The 22,744-nt window shown below is 35.7% G+C and overlaps 1 protein-coding gene across 3 annotated transcripts in view; it reads left to right on the plus strand.

The window, feature by feature from the left end:
• The first annotated feature begins 6,781 nt into the window (after positions 1-6,781).
• The window catches only part of Mob4 (MOB kinase activator 4), a 16,241-nt gene continuing 278 nt past the window's right edge, over positions 6,782-22,744 (plus strand). Inside the window, exons 1-6 of one of the 3 annotated variants that reach the window (XM_027364421.2) lie at positions 6,782-6,923; positions 14,268-14,431; positions 14,874-15,083; positions 17,337-17,448; positions 17,580-17,688; positions 18,161-22,744. The exon at positions 18,161-22,744 is cut by the window's right edge and continues 278 nt beyond it. In XM_027364421.2, the coding sequence (XP_027220222.1) occupies positions 6,858-6,923; positions 14,268-14,431; positions 14,874-15,083; positions 17,337-17,448; positions 17,580-17,688; positions 18,161-18,165 (666 nt within the window). In that variant the 5' untranslated portion in view covers positions 6,782-6,857 and the 3' untranslated portion in view covers positions 18,166-22,744. Of the gene's footprint in view, positions 6,924-14,267; positions 14,432-14,873; positions 15,084-17,336; positions 17,449-17,579 lie in introns of all 3 variants that reach the window. The other 2 variants (XM_027364420.2, XM_027364422.2) reach the window with 2 other exon arrangements.

Genomic DNA, 22,744 nt, shown 5'->3' on the forward strand with positions numbered 1-22,744 from the left:
ACAGCCAGATACCGCATTGAAGTCACCCAGAACAACATGAATATCTCGCCAGGGACACCTGTCTGACACAGATGCTAGTTTGGTGTACAAGTTTACAAACACTGATAGGAGTGTACACAGTAATAAGAGACATGAAGCCAAATTCTACTCGACCTCTACTACTGAGGGCTGGAATCTGCTGGAGATGGCCATGGCTACTCCCTGGAGATGGTGACCGTCGCTGCGGCCTGACCAGTAGTAGGTGTAGCCATCTAAACTGATTGTGCCACTGCCCCCGGCAGGGGAAGCTTATGCAGAGCTGCTCCCTTTTTCACACTAGGCTAGCCAGCAGTGTCGGCTGCAAGCGGAAAGGCATGCAAAGCACTTGACACTAACTAGACTACCACTCCATCGTTTCACACCACCTTGCGTGTGAAGAACCCACTCACAGTGTGGGTGGGTACTGTGTATAATATATATATATATATATATATATATATATATATATATATATATATATATATATATATGTGTGTATGTGTGTGTGTATGCGTTTGTATTTCAGAGTATATTGATTATATCTATACATTTATATACTTAACACACACATATACACACGTGTCTATGCATACATACATATATACATATCATATACTTCCCCCGTGGATAGGGGTACGTGAAAATACTACCAATGTATGCCACTGCATGGTGTAAAAGGTTACTAGAGGAACCCCTACCAACCCGCACTGGGTCAGCGTCGTAGGGTATGGCCCACACTCTCTCTGTCATGATACACGTCTCAAACAACATTAAGGCCATTGCTGTTGAGTCAGCAAATTTAAATAAAGGCTCAACAGTACCATTTGACACTCTAGAGATCGAGGATGGCTGAAAGCCCATTGGAAAGATGACCTCGACAAGTTTCTAAAGCATTAATACTGGAAGGCTGATGACTGAACGACATGGAAATCTGGGGAAGGCCTAGGTCCAACACCGGATTTTGAAAGGCTTTAAGGATAAAATAGAATATGCATATTCACACACACATGTATATACACATATACATACATATATTTTCCGATCAATCAATTCTTTGAGACACCTTTGAAAGATATATTTCATTAAAAAAAAAAAAAAATCCATAGGCAAATAGCTAACTTTTCCTTCGCTTTTATTGCTTCCCTAAAGGCGCGGTTCAACTGGCCTTATCTTCGTTTAGGACCTAAGGTTCAACTGCGAAAAGCACCACCGTAATAGACTGCACATACCTTTCGCTTGAATAACACCACGCATAATACTTTTCGTTTGAGCAACACACACACACACACACACACACACACACACACACACACACACACACACACACACACACACACACACATTATATATATATATATATATATATATATATATATATATATATATATATATATATATATATATATATACACCTTTTTTTTAAAGAGAGAAGCACGGAAACGGACACTGATTAAAAATGATTAACATTTGGCTGAAGGGTAACGTCTCGGGAAAAGACCACCTTTCATAAAAATAAGAAAAAAAAAAAAAAAATATCGGTTGGAGATAACTCATTGATTCTTTTTGCATAACATAGAGTATAGAATTGCGCTTCGTCTCATATATAATTTTTACCTCGCATACCCATAGGCGGGGGGGGGGACGCCCCCAAAAGTCGAAAAATCGCTTTTGTTTTGGTTTGTTTTTCAGCATTAGTTTTTATTTATTTATTTATTTATTTTTTTGTCAAAATTCAAATATCGACTATTTATATGGCCTCAGGGCTCCGAGGCTCTAGCAAAAGCAACAAACTGCATTTAAATCGCACGAAAATTACGAGCGTATTGATGTACCGAAGGTAATGTAAACAAAGAGCGGGGATACGGCGTAATATATCTTAACAGCTTTCCAAAGTTCATTATCTTAGTGTACTTTGCGATGCTATGATTACCAAGTCAATCGGAATTATCATTTTCAATAGGGACGCTTTCTATACAGGTAAGTAATTTATTTTTGTTGGTTGGATATAAAAGTATATATTTTTGTCTGAAAAGTTTAATAAATGCATTGAACCATAGAAATAACTAGTCTAAATAAAGATAAAAACTGTTTTTTACTTCTATTTGGAAGAAATGGCGAATTGTGGATGGCAACATTAGTACAAAATCATTATCATTATAGTCCTAGTACGAATACAGCATGGTGATTCAATCTTGAAATTAAAAAAAAACATGAATTTAGTACATGAAATTCGAGAACTTACTCATGATTTTCGAGGAGGATCATATGTATATAAACGCACGCACACAGTTTAAAAACATGAATCATCCTCATTTAATAGGCCTAATAGACTTTTATATCACAATAATAAAATATATTAGTTATCCTTCTGAAACCGTTTTCTTCGATGATTGTCCATACTAACAGATTGCAATGGGAAACAAATGTAAGGTTGATTAGCCATTTACACCCATTATATTTACTAAGAAGTCCATAAGATCATGTAGACGCCTAGGTGTGGTTGGATATTTGTAAATTTATGGTACCTGAGATCTGCGGTAATGTCTAAACGTAATATTTGTTATCGGGAACACATGAAGCAGATGCGATAACTTTTTCAACTTTAAACGAAGACTGCGCACATAAACGAGCTCAAAATTCCATAGTTTTTTTTTTCAGAACGGGTATTACTGAGTACTATCATCTTCAATATGAAATAATCAGTATCTCGCTTATACATCCGAAGTTCAAAAATCCGACTTTCAGGTAACCTTCGTATTGAATTGCCCTTTATAACGGTAACGACCAAGTTCAAATTAAATCAAATTTACTGATGCAGTGATGTACCGACCATTAAGCGAAGTCTAACAGAAATATTTCAATCCTTACTTATACGGATATTTTCAAACATTAGTGCTTCGTACTCGGTATATGTACAAATCAATTCGTAAGCTACAACATATTACCAAAGAGTCTCGATAGAAGCACATTTCGTGTGTAAAAGAACACAAAACTTACATTTTTTAAAAGATCTATTTCACAAAATATTTCGTCATAAAACACTGGTATATTTTTTTCAGATATTGGTATAAAAGTGTTCCTTGAACATTCACGAACTCATATCTCTGCGCAATGTCATAATCAAATGCCGTATGCACGACTGGAAGAAGCAAAAGTCCACATAGGTGTACCTGGGCGCTCATTAGCGACGTACCTCCCCAAGTGTTTAGTGGGTCTCGCGTCGACTCCAAGAGAACTACCCACAGCAGGCCCTTAATACACGTTTGGTAGTTCCCTCATCCATGTACCTATACTATACGCTAACTCAGTTTAACACCTTGTCCCCCCAACCCATCTGGGACGGTCCCCTGGAGGGCCCTCATCGCAAGTGTAGATCCTGTTTCAAATGAGCCATTTTCTGTTGACTTATTTTTGGTAATCAAAAAAACGAATTTTGTGATAATTAACTCTTGAATGTTTTATATAAAATCTCTACTATAACTTTTGTTGACTTTATAGATACTGATGATTTTTTAGTGTTACAGGTAGTAGTTCTTAATTGCACCCTGGAAACGCCAGAGATACCCAAGAAAAAAGACACTCGTTCGTGCTAATGCTGGTTCCTCTCAGGCCCACAGATTTCGCACCAAAGTGACCGATTTGGCCCAGATAGCCGTTCTTACGGCTAGGCCTACACGTATATAGGACCAGTTAAGTGGAGGTTCAACTGTACAATTTGGCTGCTTGCCAAGGGACTCCCCCCACCCTGACTACGAAGAACCCTCACCGTGGTCAAACACCTTGATTGAGTCCTCAGTCCTGAACTTGTCGAGAAAAGATCAATACTCTATGCCTAGCCTAAGTACAAGTACAAATGGTCATAGTAGAACCTACTATGCGGACGGATCCGTGGATCCCATACACCACAGTGTAGGCGCCGGAACATCCATTAGGGTCAGTGACAACAAGGTCTATATAAGTACTTATATAGACCTTGAGTGACAATGCCTCATCGCTCCAAGCTGAAATAGTTGAGATCATGGAAGCCCTGACCCATGTGTCCTTAAGGAATGGACACGTGATCATTCACACATACTCTAGATCAGCCACTAACAGTCTACAGCATAGCATGCCCCAAGACAATACCTACCTGCTGACCACGGTCCTCACCATAACCCAGAGGATCTTTAATCAGGGTAGAAGAATAATCATTAACTGGGTCCCAAGCCGCATAGGCATCCAAGGGAATGAGATTGCTGACAGACTAGTCGGAAAAGGCAGGGGCATGCCCCCAAATTCTATGATCGTCAACCCAAGCCAAAGAAGCCTGAGCCAAAGTTCCAAAGCTACAGCGCTTGCAGTTCTCCGGCAGACGCACAGAGAAAATACCACAAACTCGCTATCAGCCAAGTGGTACTCAGATGCCACAGACTATGAGCCACTAGGTTACCCATGCGCTTGGCAAATTCTTGATGACGTAGTTGTCAGGCAATATATGCACTGCGGCGAGCCGAACGCCACCCTGTTACATTACTTACAGAATTGCGAACACACGCAATTTCTGAGACAGGGACCCCAAACCACAGCCGTCGGGCTGGCAAAAAGTGTATGCCAAACGCTTACCCCGTGGCAGCTGCATTGCAAGCTTTGAACTGAGAAAACACGAGTCAACTAGAAGTAGCTGACACAGGCCTGGCCACTCCAAACAAAAGGCCCTGCCGAAGCTAATCTTCACAAATCTAACTGAACTGAACTGGTTCAACTGGCCTTATCTTCGTCTAGTGCCTAGCCACACGTAGTGTTTCAACTGCGAAAAGAACCGTCGTAAAAGACTGCGCATGCCTCTCGTTTGAACAGCACTCCACATACTACTTCTCGTTTGAACAACGTGGAGTGCAAGGACTTATTTCATTTCATGGTTTCATGGCGAATATTTTTTTTCTTTAAGAAAGAAGCATGGAAACCGATTTACTGATTTAAAATTATTAATGCTTGCCTGACGGGCTGTCGACGCGAGTGTAGATCCTGTTTCAAATTAGCCATTTGTTGACTTATTCTTGGTAGCAAAACGAATTTTGTTATAATTCTAAATATTTCATATAAAATCCCCAATATAACTTTTGTTCACTTTATAGATATTGATCATTTCTTTAAGTGAATTACAGATAATGGCCTTTAATTGCACCCTGTAAAGACCAAAGATACCTAAGGAAAAGACGCTCTTGTTCGTGTTATCGCTGGATCCCCTCAGCCAAGGTCTATATAAGTACTTATATAGACCTTGCCCTCAGCCCCCAGATTTCGCACCGATTCGTGACCGATTCGGCCCAGATAGCCGCTCTTACGACCAAGGTCTATATAAGTACTTATATAGACCTTGCTTACGACCAGACCTGGGCGTAAACAAGACTAAGTGAATGGCGTTTTTTTATGATTGTGCCTTCAAGTAGGTATAGCAACACGTGAAAACTGATGGAATTTTAATTCATTATTCAGTCTTTATCTTCTGTCTATCTTTTCTTTAATAATCTGTGTACCCAAAGTCCTTTATTTTATTTTCTTCCCATTCCCTTTTTCGGGAAATGGTTTTACTGCCAAGTCATTTAACCTATTTTTTTTTCGCGCGCGCGTGTGTGTGCGGCATGCGTCCGTGTGCGTTTGCGCGTATCTGCGTGTGTGTTCCGGGTGTGTGTGTGTGTGTGCATCCGTGCGTATGCTTGTGTTTACACCTCCGTGCTCACGTTCTTCAAAGAGACTATTGTTGTCATCACAAACTAGCCTCATCCATGTATATCTAGCTCGGATGCAGGAACGATAGGAATTTCACATTTTATATATTTCTCACACTACCCGCTATCTTACCCTCAACATCAAAGAAACGTGTTACCGATATCTTTGAAGTTAAAACAAAAAATCTTGATTTTTTAACAGTATATTGTTAATATAGTGTTTATCCGATCATTAAAAGTTCTATCATATTACTTGATTGATTTTAGTGTTATGAAGCCCACGGGAGAAATTATAAACGTGTAGACTGGAAAAGGATTGTTAAAAGTAAAGAGAAATGCCTTTTCTTTCTTATCTCTCTTTATCAGTATCTTTTTTCTCTGTTCCCTCCTCTGTATTTCCCTTCCTTCCTACCTCCACTCTCAAATTCTCACTCTTTCTGTCTCCTCTCCATTTTCATTATTTTCCTACTTCTTTCTCCATATTCCGTTCCCTCCCCTTCTGCTATTGATTGTCATACTGCACAAATTAAAAGCAACCTTACTTGTTTTATCCCTCAATTATCTACCAATATAGGGCTGAACATGAAATGTCTCCTCTCTCTCATCAGCCTTAACCTCATATCTTTCTTTTGACAATGTGTGAGAATTTCTATCTCTGGTAAATACTTGGTACTGATATCCAAGTGTATATATGTCATGTTGCCATATTATTATTGTTTATATCATATGCATTCATTAATCACGGTATGTTTGGTACACCCATCTGGTGTCCGATTCTATGGTTTGAATCTACGGTGAATTATTTACACATGATAATTTCTACCATGACTTAGATAACCTTGACGCTTGTTTATACCATCAAATGTGCATAAATGAATGATAGGGAAGTAATGAATTAACCGGAATAAAGGACGAAAGTATCGAAAACAATATATTGTACCTCAAAATAGCTACAGCGTATAAAACTCTTCCATGTCTATGGTAATCTTATCACCAACTAGATTAATTTGATATGAAGCAAAGAGAAAGATGAACCAAATAAGAAATATGTAGCCCACAAACTCTTACAGACAGCGAAAAACACGAAAAAGCAATTAAAGCCGTAAATACGAGGATGCGAACAGAGTAGAGATGAAGATGGCGGACCAGAGTCAAAGTGTCGTGTTAAGGAGAAATAGGCCTGGAACTAAGGCTCAGGTGAGGATTTTAGGCCTATATTCATATGTAGGAGGTTGGCGTGTGAATGGAGAAGGAAGAATTGAGAGAGAGTTAATTAGAAAAATGATTAAACACGTAGATATTGTTGGTTTGTTCGTGCGTTTGTTTAGTTTTTATTATTGTTTTTACGGTGTACTTGTGATTTACTATTATTTGACCATTCAAATAGGTTAGGATGAAATGATTGATACTGTCGTGATGTTCTTTTACAAAACTAGAGCTTAATTTTGCCTAATTTTGGTGTACGACTGAAAGAAGCCGCCTTTATTTTTGGAATTCCTTCTATATCGCCTTAGATTGAAGTCATTGAAGGCATATGCGTTAAAATCGGACTTATTTTTACACATTTTTTTATGATAATTGTTACAATAGGTCAGTGACAATGAATTTCAATGTAACATGATGTGAACCAGTGACGGAAATACCTATATTACTAGACCTGAAGATACCCACACGGGTGTTAAAAAAAAACCTTTTTATCCTAGGGAAACAAATCACCATGCATATTATGGTTAGAAGGAGGTCAGATTGTTTATTTAATTCTAGAAATATTTTAGGGAAGGTCTACAAGCTGTCTCTTGTTAATGTAATGCTAATGACGGTTTGCTAGCTTTTGCTGGAGTGCTGACAGAGGAAAGGCCTGTAATTGGTATCGGTAATTTCTCAGTGCCACAGCCATCCAACTTTGCAATTGTTATTCCATGTTTCACTTTGTAATATGCATTGATCTCTTGTTGTTTTTCATTACAAATGTTATAAATGAAAGTACTGTTTACAGTGACCACACCCCTCTGAACTTAAGTCTCTATTACTCCAGCCACTTTCGGAATCCACAAAGGGCACTATATTAACTAAAAACTGTCCCAACCCCCACCTAATTGCAGTGGACTTGTTCTCTGCATGGCATGTCGCAACATATTAACTTTATTTCTAAGGTTTTTGCCTGTACAGATTATTTCATGTATCAGTAAGTGTAGTTTTCCCCTTTCATTATGATACGTGTCATTACATTTTTATGTAAATGTATACCAATGCATTATGTGTTTCACAACCTTATTATTATAATTTTTTGGAGGAAACATTGTAGATGTAAAGTGACTAAATCCTAAAACCAGGGTATCATGTGAACCCAAAAACCCAAACCTAATCTTCCCTACCTTCTATTTATTCTCTAGGCCTCCCTTAGTTAATCTTTACAAAATGGATGCATTAGGTTAGGGCAAATTCTTGAAATTCTTGTAGAGGACTAAAAGTTGCTGTTGTCAGTACAAGAAATAATCTGCAGACATGAACACTAACTTCACAAATAAAGGAAAAAGATCCTTAGAAGTGCCGCTCTCAGCCAAAATCCACTTGGTGCTCCTGGGTTTCAGCTCAATCTTGCTGTTCATACCGAAGTGAAGACAATGTTTCCCGGGAGGTGTTGGGGGACAGTCTCTCTCCTTGGGCACGGCCAGTCATGGCAACTTAAGGCGTGGTTCAACTGGTCTTATGTACTGGCAGGTCTGGCTGTAAGTATGGCTATTTGGGCCGAGTCCGTCACTTTGGTATGAAATCTTGGAGGCTGAGGGGAATCAGCTATAACATGAACAAGAGTGTCTTTTTCCTTGGGTATCTCTAGGCTTTCCATGGTGCAGTCAAAAACTATTATCTGTAATTTGTTTAAAGAAATTATCAATATCTATAAAGTCAACTGAAGTTATATTGGGGACATATAAAGTTCTTGAAGTTAATTATCTCAAAATTCATTATTTATTATCGAAAACAAACCAACAAGAAAAATTAATTTTGAAACTGAGGATCTGCATTCACTGCGATGGCCCATCAGAGTAGTGCTAATAATTTTGAATCAGTAAATAAATTTTTTGTGCTTCTTTCTCAAAAAGCACGAAATTACAGTGAAACGGAATAAGTCCTTGTGCTCCATGTTGTCCAGATGAAAAGTACTATGAGTTATGTTATTCAGACAAGAGGTATTTGCGGTTTATTACAGAGGTGCTTTTCGCAGTTGAAGCACTATGTCTGTCTGGGCACATGGACACAAGTCAGGTCCTAGATAAAGATAAGGCTAGTTGAACCACACCTTTACATTGATTAATTTTTTTTATTTGTTATGGAGTTGGGGACTTAGTCTCTGGCGAGTGCATCCATATTGTAAAAAATTAACCACCCACCTTAACTAGCACTTTGTACCAATCTAAAGAAATGGACATTAAGAACTCTGGCAATGTGAGGGTGTTGTGGACAGTCTGTGAGTGGTCATTTTGTGGTAAATGCAAGGCCATAGTAGTTGTATCTGTGCTGTTTATGACATTATTTCTTTTGCTTTATAAGATTGCTATGTCCATATCCCTCTATCTCGGTGCATTGATGTTGGTAATATTAACCTTATTTTCTGATGTTCTATCATTACAGGCAAGTTTACCTTGTAGACTTATACAGCTGTATAAAACTGAAACTATACCCTAGTGTCTTCTAAACATTTGTCATTCATTTATTAGAGACTTATATTGCTTAGTGCAGTAAATGTACAATTAACAATATTTATGTATTTTTTTTTATATTTATGTAGTATACTAAATGAAACCAATACAGTAAATATCTTTTGTTTATGTTTAACAGTAAAGATAAGATACAGATAGTAATAAAAAGATGTATATATACATAATAACAGCACTAAGATTAGGAAAATCTAATGACACTGTCATAAAGAGAGAGGAAAAAATACATGGCAAAAGATAACATCAGAAATGAAGAGATTAGTCCCCATGTACTTTCCACAACTAAGTCGAGCCTTACCTCAAATTACAGCCAACAACTAACCTATGCACACATGGTCTTTGTGCATGTAGATGTTAAAGTCTCTATCAATCATTGTCTCTCTTAAAAAGGCACTGTACTTTAGAAGTTAACCCACTAATGCTGCTATATTTTGAAGCCGAAAATAATAAGTTTCCGGGCGGCTGCAAAATCAGCATCTGGGGCCAGCCTAGAATCTGCCTGTGCTCCAGCCACGGCCCGCAAAGTATTCTCCGATCCAATGTCACACTGGCAATGTTTATTTTTCCGTGTGTCTCATATGTGGGACACCCGTCGTAAATGGGTAAAGTTGGGTATGGGATCAGGATGTATTGTATAATGAGCATTGGGGTCCAAGGGGTAGAACCCTTTGGCTAGGTAACATATGGTTAGAAATAGTAAACCTATTGCTCCCAGGGACAACATGTATGTACATGTCATGTCCATTGTGATATTAGTATATTAATTGGGCTTACACATAGATGGCTTCACAAGTACTAAGTCACCAAGAGTCAAATACTAGTCCTACTTAGCTGACTTGTTTACCCTTTCCCCTGATTTTTGGAATTCTTTTATTTTATATTGCTATTAGTATTGCTAATAATCTTACTGTAATCATAATGTCAATAATAATGATAATAAACAGGAAAGTGGAAATCAGGTGAGGTCACAAAGGCCTACTAATTGGCCCCTTGAGAGCTGAGTACTTGTGGAAAGATCTGTGTGTAAACAAAATTCACAAAACAATACTAGAGCAGACATTACATGTTCCAGATGGTAGTGAGTTCAATTGAAGTTGGTAACTCATCAGAACAGCTCTGTTATCTTCTCACTTATTAATTTCTTACTTATTGATTTCTTGTCTGAACATAGACGTGTTTTAGAGTTAACAAGTGTTAGTTGTCATCCTTGATCTGTATTTTTTAAGTGTGCATGACATATAAAACACTAGAAACCTTCAGTTTGTTTATAAATATTTTTTTAAGGTCTTGAAATTTGTAGTCAGAATGAAAATATAGCTAAGTATGTAATTCCCTCTATATATTTTTTTGCTCATTCATGACTCATTCTCAATTTTCCTTTTGTTCAAGCAATTTGCACGTACCTATTCAAGAGTTCATGACAATTCATATATGGATCTGGTGTCACTTTCCCTGTTGACCTTGTTTTCCCTTGTCACTGGTGCCCCCAGCCAGTCCAGTTGCTCCCTCTGCCCTGAACTGTGGGTTTGCTGTTAGTCTTTCTATTTGTTGTTGGAAGGTTTTGTTCATCTTACTGATTTTTATGCATAATATGTCTGTTGTGGCCTAGATTGAAAAGGTGAAATTGGTTTTTCAAATTTTTACTTACTGAGATAGGAAGTGCAAAAATGGTGTATGAAAGTATATTTTAAAAGTGTGTTTTAGGGTCTGGATTTAGAATATAGTGATAGTGATGGTGATTGTAATAGTAATGGTAATAATGAGATAATGGTACTAGTAATAAATGCAATAATGGTGATGGTGATGATGATGGTGATGGTGATGGTGATGGTGATGATGGTGTTGGTGCTGGTGATGGTGATGATGGTGTTGGTGCTGGTGATGGTGATGATGCACTAAAGAAAATCTTAATGATACAATATTGATGATGATAATAGTAATGCAATAATGATGATTGTGATATTGATAGTGATGATAATGATGATAATATTGTAATTGTTGTTATTACTGCTATTATTATAATTATGATTATGATTATTGTTGTTGTTATTATTGTTATTGTTGTTGCTGTTGTTGTTGTTGTTATTATTATTATTTCCATTATTTTTTTCCATTATTTCCATTACTTCCATTATTTTTGTGATTATTTGCATTATTAGTGTTTTCATTATTAGATTATTTTTAGTTATTATCATTGTTGTTGTTATTGTTATCATTATTAATATTATTTTTATCATCATCTTCATCATCAATCATCATCATCAGTCATCATCAGGCATCATCATCATTATTAATGAAGGGGCATGATATGCTCTTCTTGTATTACTTCACCCTTACCCCTCAAGGGGATCCTGAAGGGTAGATTGTTTCTTTCCCCTTATTTTTCTGGCTCTTCCTGGCCAGTAATGAAGAATTTGTACCCATATTAAAGGCATTGATTAAGGCATAAACTAGCCTATCTTGTTTTCCAACCCCTTCCTCTCCTTTGATCACAGCCCTGACCACTACTACTACTACATCCCCCAGTGCTTGCTGTCAACTTGGTCCAATACGAATCATCCAACCAGGTCACTCCCACCTCTAGAATACATTGCTTCCTCTCTCCCAACATCCTCCACTCCATCTCCTCCTCCTCCACAATCTTCTTATTATTCTGCCCCCTCTTTCCTTACTAGTTTTCATCCATATTGTCTCCCTCCCGGCAGTACAACCTCACTCCACGCCACTCCCTCTTCCTCCCTTCCTTGTTCTTCTAATACCTTTTGAATACTCTTTTTAGCTTAGCCACAGGGGTATAGATTCTTTGTGATTCTCCTTACAACCTCTTCCAACAATGGCTCCAAAAACAAGTAGGCAAAGTTTCCTTCTGCAGCTGGTCTGATCATTCATGCCTTGTCACAGTTACATCTGACTCCTAAGCTTGGGCATTATCAACCTTGACTGACCTCACTGGTGAACCCAGCCTCACTCCTACCTTGATACTTATACCTCCTTTCCATTCTCTCCAAGATAATCTCAGCAGTATCTTGACCACCTACCCCTTCACATCCACTACTCCCTCTTTTCTCCCAGTCTCCATTATCCTTTCTGCTCCCACCCGGATGCTCACATGACTCCCTTTTGTCACAACAGTGTCCTTCTCTGGATCCTTCCCAAACTGGCATTCTTCCTGATACTTCACCTCCTTCCCCTTTTCCCTTGTCTACCCTTATTGCCTGTTGATTGCTTCATGATAGCTCTTTTGCACTGTTCCTCTTCCAGTGCTTCTCTCCCTTTGATCTAATTACAAATCACCCTGAACCCCCTTCCCTCCTTTACTAATCTCTGCTCCTCGTCTTTACCCTTTTCACTATGAAAGTATCCTTTTTGTGCTCTGTGACCTTTGACATCTAACACATTTTATCCAACTCTTTAGACTTATTTTTACCCTCTTTGGAATAATACTTTACCATAGTGCTATATGACCTTTGATGTGGCACATTTATTTGTTTGAACCAATAAGCATTATTATTTATATTGTTTTCATTAATATTATAATTATTGTTATAAATATTGTTACTATAATCGTTGTTATTATATTCTTGTTATTCTTCTTGTTGTTGTTCTTATTGTGAGTTATTATATATATACACATATATATATATATATATATATATATATATATATATATATATATATATTTGTATATATATATTTGTAATTATTATGAGTTATTATTATTACTATTCCTGTAATTATTGTAATTAGAATTATTATTGTTATTTTTTAGTTATTATTATTATTGTTATTGTTATTTTTTGTTGATGTATTTTTTACACTTTTATAATAATATTCATAGTAATAATGATAATGATGTTGATAAGAGATAATGATAAAAGTCATGAATGTGGTAGTGACAGTAGTCTAATGAATGTGATAGTAACAGTAGTCTAATGATGATGATAATAATAATAATAATAATAATAATAATGATAGTGACAATGATAATGGCAATGGTGATAATAAAAATGATGATAATGATGATGATGATGATATTGATGATATTGGTGATGATGATATTAATTATAATCATCATGAGGATGATAAAGATAATATTGATTTTAATGATTATGAGGATAATGATAATAGTGATGATAATAATAATGATAATAATAATAAAGGTAATAATAATAATGGTAATAATAATAATTGCAATAATGATAGTAATATTAATAGTAATAATAATGATAACGATGATAATGATAATAGTAATGATAATAGTAATAATAATGACAATGATGATAATAATGATAATGATGATAAGTATAATAATAATGACAATGACAATGACAGTGATGATGATGATTGGTGTTATTGTTATTGTAGTGGTCATTGTTATTGTCAATATTATTATTTTGTTGTTATGTCACTTGATAATAGTAATCATGATAATAATGATATTAGTAATGATAATAATGATAATGATAATAGCAATAATAAGAATGACAATGATAATGATAACAATGATAGTGATAATAATAGTAATACTAATGCTAATGGTGGTATTAATGATAATGATATTGATAATAGGGATGATGATGATGATGATGATGATGATGATGATGATAATGATAAGTGTAACAATAGCAGTTACAATGAAAATGGAAATATCAATAATGAAAATTGCATTATGTTAATTTTTACCATATGTAGTAATGTATACGAGTTTGTATATTTTGAGAGTATACTTATTTTCATTGTCTTCCTTTGAACATCCTTAGTTTCATACAGATTAGAATCTTTGCCCTTTGATGACGCAAGGTTTTCGATTCTCCCACTTTAGAATTTTTACCGATGGTGTGAAGAGGCCTATGAAGAGATGGACTCGACCCTTGTAGTGCAGCAGTACATCCAGCAGACCATCCGACATGACCACAACAACATTGACGCCATTCTCAATGCCCCAGAAACTCAAGATGAAGGGGTTTGGAAGTATGAGCATCTAAGGTAAGAATGACACGTATATATTGTGCACGGTATGAATAAGAGGTAGTTAGGAAAGGTAAAAGGTGTGATCTCTTTTAGGACTTGCATTATGCGTCACTGGTAAGCTGTTTTTATATCATAGAACATTTAACTTGCTGTAGTTGTCAACAAAGTGGTGAGGAATTTTGGTGATTCCTTTTTAGCCTTGAATTATCTAGGAGAGAAAGATGGCTGCAGTAAGTTTCTTTCAGGTGATAAAGTCTGAAAAGTTTTTGTAGATGCTTCAGACTAACTGTGATGAACAGATTATGTGCTTGATTTGAATATTTTATACTTCAGATGTTGCTGCTTTTGAGATCTTTTTATTATTATCTTTGGAAGCAGATGCAAACAACACCAGTATCAGATACTGGCATGCAAAACAGTTGTCACTCAAACATTGATTGTCCCATGACATTTCTAGGCAGTTTTGTATGGAGTTGAATGGCTTGGCAGTACGACTACAGGGAGAGTGCCAGCCCACTACGTGCACTCAGATGACAGCCACAGAGCAGTGGATCTTCCTCTGTGCTGCACACAAGACACCCAAAGAGTGTCCAGCTATTGACTATACCCGACACACCTTGGATGGGGCTGCCTGTCTTCTCAACTCTAATAAGTACTTTCCCAGCAGGTTGGTGTTTGTTATGACAGGTAGTGTGTGGTCTTTCAGTTCCTTTGGCTTTGTGATTTTTATCATTGTTTTTGTGAGGTTGTGCTAGGTGTGAGAAGCACCATAAAATCACTTTTATGATAGATATAATAATTTTTTCTTAATGTAAAAGTTTTTGTGCAGTTGTGTAATCCTAGTGCCTATTTTGTTAATGATATGTAAAGGGAAGGAAGTGTTTGTGTATGCATGTATATAATTGTGATTTTCATTTCTTCATATATAGATACTTAATCCCTAAGAAATGCAAACCCTCCAACTTGTCTTTCTCACAAAAAGACCTGGTTTTCGGTTTCACTAAAACAAATTATTGTTTCATTAAGGCAAATTTATATGCATTTCAACATTATCAATGAAAAATACCATACAGTACCAGAGTTACTATTTCTGTTTGCCCACCTCTTCTTCACAAGAAGAAAAGGTTGGTAAACAGACTGTGTAAGATGTGAAAGTGGCATATGGGAGATAAAAAGACGGAAGGGTTTAGCTGGATAAGAAATGCTATGCAGAACCAGAATTTACTCATTCTCTCTTAGTATGTTCCATTTACAAGATGAAAAATGCAAGAAAATATGTTTATGTTTGGGTTAGCGAATGGAGGGCCTACATTGGCAATAGGGGTTTGGGCAGGATATCATGGGTATGATTGCTAGAAACTTGCCAAACGCTACCAGATATCTTATGAACATTATATATGGCTCTTTGATAACAAAAATGTCTAAGAAGGAAGCCAACCAATTTGTAACAGGCCTTGTATTGTGTAAGATATGCACATTAGATGGAAAGCCATAATTGGGGTGAATATGCTGTAATAGTTAAAAGGTTCTCAGAAATGTCAATATATAGACCATTTTAGCTCTCTTCTTGAGGTAGATTTAAGAGTTTGTTTGATAACACTAATAAAGGCCCAGAATAAACATAGTATGTTTCTTGGAAAGAGCTCAGTAGTATGATATATGTTTATATGAAAATGGTAGGCTTAGACAAATTTGGGTTTATGATATCAGTAGAGGATGGGTGTGCATTAGTACATGTGCAGCTTTGCCGTGGGTGATTGTCCGGCTTGCAGTAGCACACTTGATATTGTAATGTAATTTTTCCCACTGCAGTCTTATGGTTTGCTTGACTTTGCCTAAAGAGTAAGAAGTGATTATCCCTTGTGTGATTCCAGATTTTATGTACCCACTTGACCATTCAGATCACTTCTTATAACCAGAAAAACAGGCAACCAACTAGATCACTATGAGTAATTATAACTTATTTAGTATGTCAACGTCACCTTTAATATTACATTTGCAGATGTCACCCACCCCTTCCCAACCATTTTTTTTTTTTTTTAAGTATGTCCAACCTTGAAAGTGCTTGAATTATGGCATTCCCACACATGGCATGGCATTTGGAACAAAGAATTATGATAGGATGAGGCATCACCTGGTGTCTGGGATTTTTTATCTTAGCATATGCCACTTGGTGCGAGTTAGTTCAGCATCTTGTGTGTTTGAAAATAACTGTAAACTGTTTCCTGTGAAATGTACGTTTGGATGAAATTTATTTGATTTATTTATTGAGCTATATTGCACAAATTTCCCGTTCTCTTTAAGAAAATTATAGTTGAAAAAAATTAATTGAATATAGTAAATCATAGATCTATAAGCTGTTAGATAGAATACAGAATACATGTAGTTCACTAGTTCCTAACCTTTTTACACTCATGACCTAATTCTCAAACATCCAACACCTCTGTACCCTCTCACCTCAGCTGTCTTATTCATATTTTTTCTAACTACATATAATTAGGCCAAGAACAAAAAACAGTGGTCTGTATTTATCTAAGTATAATACAATTTTCCCAGAAGAAAGGGCATCACTGTGTATTCTGAAATGAAAAATTATGTTGCCTAGCAAATTGACCTACAGTATTTTTTTGTAGCCTCCCTTGTGACCCACCATTTTTTTTATATATATAAGATAACAGAATTTTTTTATTTCCTTGTGGTTTAACAAAGTCACTTACATTATATCTATGGCATCATAATATAAGAATGGTTATGTCTCTTGATTTAAATATTCTCATGTTAGCAAAAATAGAACAGTTTTTACTCATTACTCATTGTCACATTTTTCATCCTTAGAATTGCTGCCAGCGTAGTTGTTGTATCTCTGTGTTATGAATATGTTGTAATGATTATTATTATTTATTATTATTTTTTTTTACAGAGTAAGCATCAAAGAATCCTCCGTAGCCAAACTGGGATCAGTGTGCAGGAGAGTCTACAGGATATTCTCCCATGCATATTTCCACCATAGACAAATATTTGATGAATTTGAGGTAAGAAAGATTCTTAGAAGATTTTAAGAACAAAAGATGTGTGCTTTTGATATTCTTTACTGTGGTATATACAGTTTTTATATAATTAATGATATAATGTGAATAACTCTTTTCTATTATCCCATGTACAGGCGGAGACCTCTCTGTGTCGGCGATTTACAGTTTTCGTAACAAAGTACAATTTGATGTCTCGGGATAATCTTATTGTTCCTATCCTGGAGGATGAAGGCGCTGGACAAGGCGAGTCAGACGCATAGGATGGATGTGTCTGAAAGTAGTTAGACGTGGAGAAATAATTGATTGTGCTGTACATTGATGCTAAAACTTCATGATATGTGCCCTGCCTACAGAAAATAGTAGTGACTGGGCTCTCCCCCTGAAAATGCAACAGTGGCTTATTTGACACTGTTGTTTTGCTTTGAGAATCTGAGCCTCGACTTTCCAAATATCAACACTGTGCTGTGGCTCTTGATTTCTGTTGATTGTTTTATTTTTCAGTTGAATATTTGCACTGGCTCTTCATTTCAACTCTTGAAAGGATTAATGGAGGTTGCTGCATTGCTGTACATTATATTGCAACTGATGCCTTACATACACCCAAAAGAAGGAAAAAGAAATTCCAAAAGAAGATAAAGGGGAGGGCCCAATTAGACTCCAGTTACCCTCTAACTTTGGTGACAGTTGTAACACAAAGATTTCCTACCTTTTACAGGTTAACAGGTGCTTTCTGAGGTACCAGGTACTTACAGGTAGGATAGAAAATGAATTGAGCTGATGGAATCAGTAAAGGAAATGTTTTAAAAGGAAAGTAAGTAATGACTTTTGAGCTGTCAGTCTGCGCTTCAGATGGAAATGGCTTGTTACTGAACATTTGACTTCTGTAGCCTGTTTTGAGGATTAGCGTAAAAAGAGAATAACATTGTATAGAATTTAGTAAATGGATAGTAGAAGGATATGTTTGTGTATTTATTTTTAATCATAATTTTTATTATTTCTGTTCTCCATGAATCAACAAATGGAAGTACAAGACAATAGAACTATCATAATTTGGGAACATACTATATTTTATAAATGAAGATCAAGAGAATTTTCATAAATCAGTATAAGTTTATTAATTATCATGATTATTTTTGAGGATTTTTGGAATGATTATATTTATAACTAAACAAACACAAACAAACAAACACACACCCTAGTCCTCTGTCCAAAAAGTAATGTTAATTGGCAACTGATATGCAATGATTAGAGAGAAAGGTCTTACATAGACATTGAGTTTATCTATCTTCAAGTGACATTAGGTTTCAGATGGTGAAGCCAATAACAGTTTATGCATTTACCAAGTTGTAATAGTTGAGTTGGAAGGAGATGTGTTTATCTACCATTCTATTTTTTGGTAATAAAAAACTGATGAGATTCATGCTCTCATTATGCCTTGGCTACTGTGTTCAGCCTTTTTTTCACTGATTTAAAGCTTCATGAAGATATTAAAAATAATGAAACAAGAATGCAAATATGATAAAGGTTTTCAGGTTCTATGGGACAGGGAATTGTATAGATACTGAGGGAAACGAACAGCAATTTTAATTTTCTTTTGAAGTTGTTTTTTGTTTTGTTTTGTGTGGCATGAGTGTCATGGCTTCATGTGATAGTATTGGAGCTTGAATTCTTTTTAACTTTGATTAGCAAGTAATTATTAGCTGCTGTGTATTGCTATACTTTTTTTGTAATTGATATCTGAAAGCTTATTCAAAGCTGTGGCAGTTGCCAAAAAAGAGAAGTAGTGTTTAGATGCTTCAGCAGCTGTTTTTTCTTGCATTTGCTGATATCTTTGCAGAGCACTGTAGGGTATTGATCTTCCTTTGCTTGCTATGTGCTCATACAAGTATTTCCACCATCCAATGCAAAGACCTTGGCGAGAAAGAAATGGTGAATGTCTGCGTGTCCATGTGTGTGTGTGTCTCTGAAGGTGAATGTAAGCGTGTGTATGTCTATGAATTTGTAAGTGTCTGCCTGCATCCATACATTTGTGCTGACAGACTGAGGACTTGGTAGCAGCTGTAGCCAGCAGAGAAGTTCAAGGAATGTGGAAGGAATTGAAGAATACAGGTCCCATGGAGGAGAGTGAAGGTATTAAGTTCATTGCTGTTTTGTGACCTGACTGTCTTCACTGATCAGCTGTGTAACCCTGATAATGGGAATGTTTTCATGAGTTAGTGTCATAGGATGTGTGCCTAGTTCAAAAACTTTGTAGGTAATGTTTGCATATGAGACGGTAGAAGCTTGACACCTGGATTAACAATTTTTTGTTTACCTCTTTGCCTTGTTGAAAGAAAACCTGTAAATATAGCATAACATTAAGGTCAATTATTTAATCCTGATGTGTGGAAGTTGCAAATATTTGCTAGAAGGTTGAAAGCCCAAACATCTTTTTCCTCTTTCTTTTCTGGATGCTGATCTCAGTGTGTCAGTAAATTTTGCAAAGATATAAGGAAAAAGAGATTATGTTTTGATAAAGCACAATGTGAGTTAGCCTTGATTTTTCTGTCAGAAAGCCATGTATCAGTCTTTATTTATCATGCATGTGATTTTTGAATGTTGGGATATACCATGTATGAATTTCACTTCCTGTGTAATGCTCAGATTTTTTGGTATTGAATGGCGTAATTTCCTCAGTGTGTGGTCTTTAAGTAAATTATCTATATATCTTCAATATCTTTGTAAAATTTGGAAATAGATGCTTTGCTGTATTAAGTGGTGTTCTTGTAAAAAGTTTGTGGTAATGTTGATAATTATTGCTCAATGTATAGATCGTCATTCTTTTCTCGTATAGAACATAGCAGTTCTGTGTGGGAGTAAAAGCTAGGTTGAATTAACTACTTCATATTTATGATTTGCTAAATTGTTATTTCTTAGGGTGGTTTCTGAAAACTAAGAAATGGACCCTCTCCTGGTTCTTTTTGTGCTGATAAGAAATTAAAGATGATTCATGTATTTATATTTTGGAATTTTCAATCAAGATCTGTTTGTTTTGTATTTGCTTATCTAGGCTTTCACAGTGAAACCTGTAGGGACTGATCAACAGACTAAGCTTGTATTGATTAAAGCTGCATGATTTTTAAAAAAATTAATATTCCTACTAATCTCTTAAGCAAGTATTTAAGCAGAATGTTAATGGTTACACTGTATATTGAAAGCCTTATTATGACACGGATGTTTAGCCATTCCAAAGTTCTTCTGTTTATTCCGCTTAATTTTAACATCGGATGTGAAATGATTGGGATGACTGAGGTAGTGTAATTTATATAATTATATGTACGTATATATATATATCTATATTTATGTGTATACAAATATGTATATATATGTGTATATGTATGTACAGTCTTCAGTGGCAGTCCTGCTCTGTGCCTGTGTGGCCATCTGAAAATGCCATAGGTTCAGACTATTCTGCATCCTCTTTGTTTCAGCAGCCCTCATACACGCTGAAATATCCCCAAAAAGAGTGAAAACCTTCTGTTTTAGGGAGGGTAGTGCCCATGTATAACTCGGCCACCATTTTCACATGATAAGGCATGCTTTCCAATCTCCCAATATTGATTCATATACAGAAAACCACTCAAGGAAAGTAAGGAGCTCATGTTATTTGTTATGTTGCAAAATAGTTTTCTGCTTACATGTTGATCAGGTCTTGTATATCTTTAATTATTTATTATGGTATAGATTAATTGATATAGTTCTTATAGTTCTTAATATAGTTCAAAATGGGACTTTATTGCCACTCATGTTTAATACATCTCTTTTGGATCATGAAATTTAGAAGTCCTCAAAGAATTATGGTATTCTTTACTTCAGAGTTAATAAATTTTACAATTAGGGTCTTGTGCAAGATATTCTTCATTTGAACTCTCAAGACTGAAGCATTAGTGCCTACTGAGACCTGAGATATTGTTAAGCAATCCAGTTAGACCTTCCATAATGCATCTTTACAAAATTTATGTTCACCTTTCATACTGGCTGAAATTGCCTCCTTATAGTTAACATGAGAAGGATTCCAAGAAATATATTGCATGAATGTGAACCTAAACATGATAAACTAAGCTCCTTCTTTTAATTTTCTTGTACTTCACTAATACCTTTACCTGAAGTGGAAGGCCTCAGTTTGGAAACATGTTAGAGATGTGAGAGGAAGTAATAAGCAGAGTAAGTCTAATATTCTACATCATTTAGAGGGTCAAGGAATGGAATGGAACACTGAATAAGACAGTTATGCATATATACATGAAATATGCATGTATGTATATTAATAATGTATATGTATATGTATGTGTGTATATATATAATGTATGTATATGGAATATATATATATTATGTGTATATGTATATATATATGTAAATGTATATGTATGATATATACATATATATGTTTATATATATATGTACTCACAGAAAGGTTTTCAGGTTGCAGTTGTGTAATTTAAGTGTTGATAGGGAAATTCCCTTCAACAATCACTTTGAGCATACTTCTTGTGATGACCAAAAGGTGAAGAATCACTTGAGAACTAAACTAGAGGAAGTGAGATCTAATATACTGTGTTCTTCAGTGTAGTAAGTAAAGAATGTGTTTGTAGGTGAGCATTATCTTACGGAAGAGTCCTTTGAGGAGACAAAGCTTTGTGTGCTTTGGCCACGTAACTGCATTTGGTTTTCTTTATTATTTCATTAGTATGCTGGGACAGGGTGCTGTGATCATTTTCTTTTACAGTCAAGTCTAACTTGGTAATCTTGTTTGATTAAAGAATTGCAAAAATATGTAATTTTTTTTGTGTCTGTTTAGTTAGTTGTCATTTTCGTTTTTATGTTATTACTATTATCTATAATATTTTGTTTTTTTTAAGATTATCATGATTATTCTGCATAAAGATAGGGCCATTCTAGTCAAGAAATATAATATGATTTTCATAAAATCTGCGAATTCATGAAGACCAGCAGATAACTACCATTTTCCGAATGTGTAAAGATGAATATTGTACCCCTTCCATTGTTTGGATAATGGGAAAAATACCTTTCCTATATCTACATAAGGGTCCACAATATTCTATATGCAGTGTTTGTGTCAAGTTTCTCTTTGAAATCATTTGAAAGTAAAATTACACTTGGGTCTTTTTAGCCCTATCTTCCATGACAAAAGTGTAATATGCAAGGATGCACTTTTCCCAACTTTTTATATGTTACCCTATTTGAGGTATTTTAAAAGTGTATTGATATGATCATGATTGATAAAATATATTCTTATCTC

This window comes from Penaeus vannamei, chromosome 13 (genome assembly GCF_042767895.1).
Source record: "Penaeus vannamei isolate JL-2024 chromosome 13, ASM4276789v1, whole genome shotgun sequence".
Taxonomy (NCBI): domain Eukaryota; kingdom Metazoa; phylum Arthropoda; class Malacostraca; order Decapoda; family Penaeidae; genus Penaeus; species Penaeus vannamei.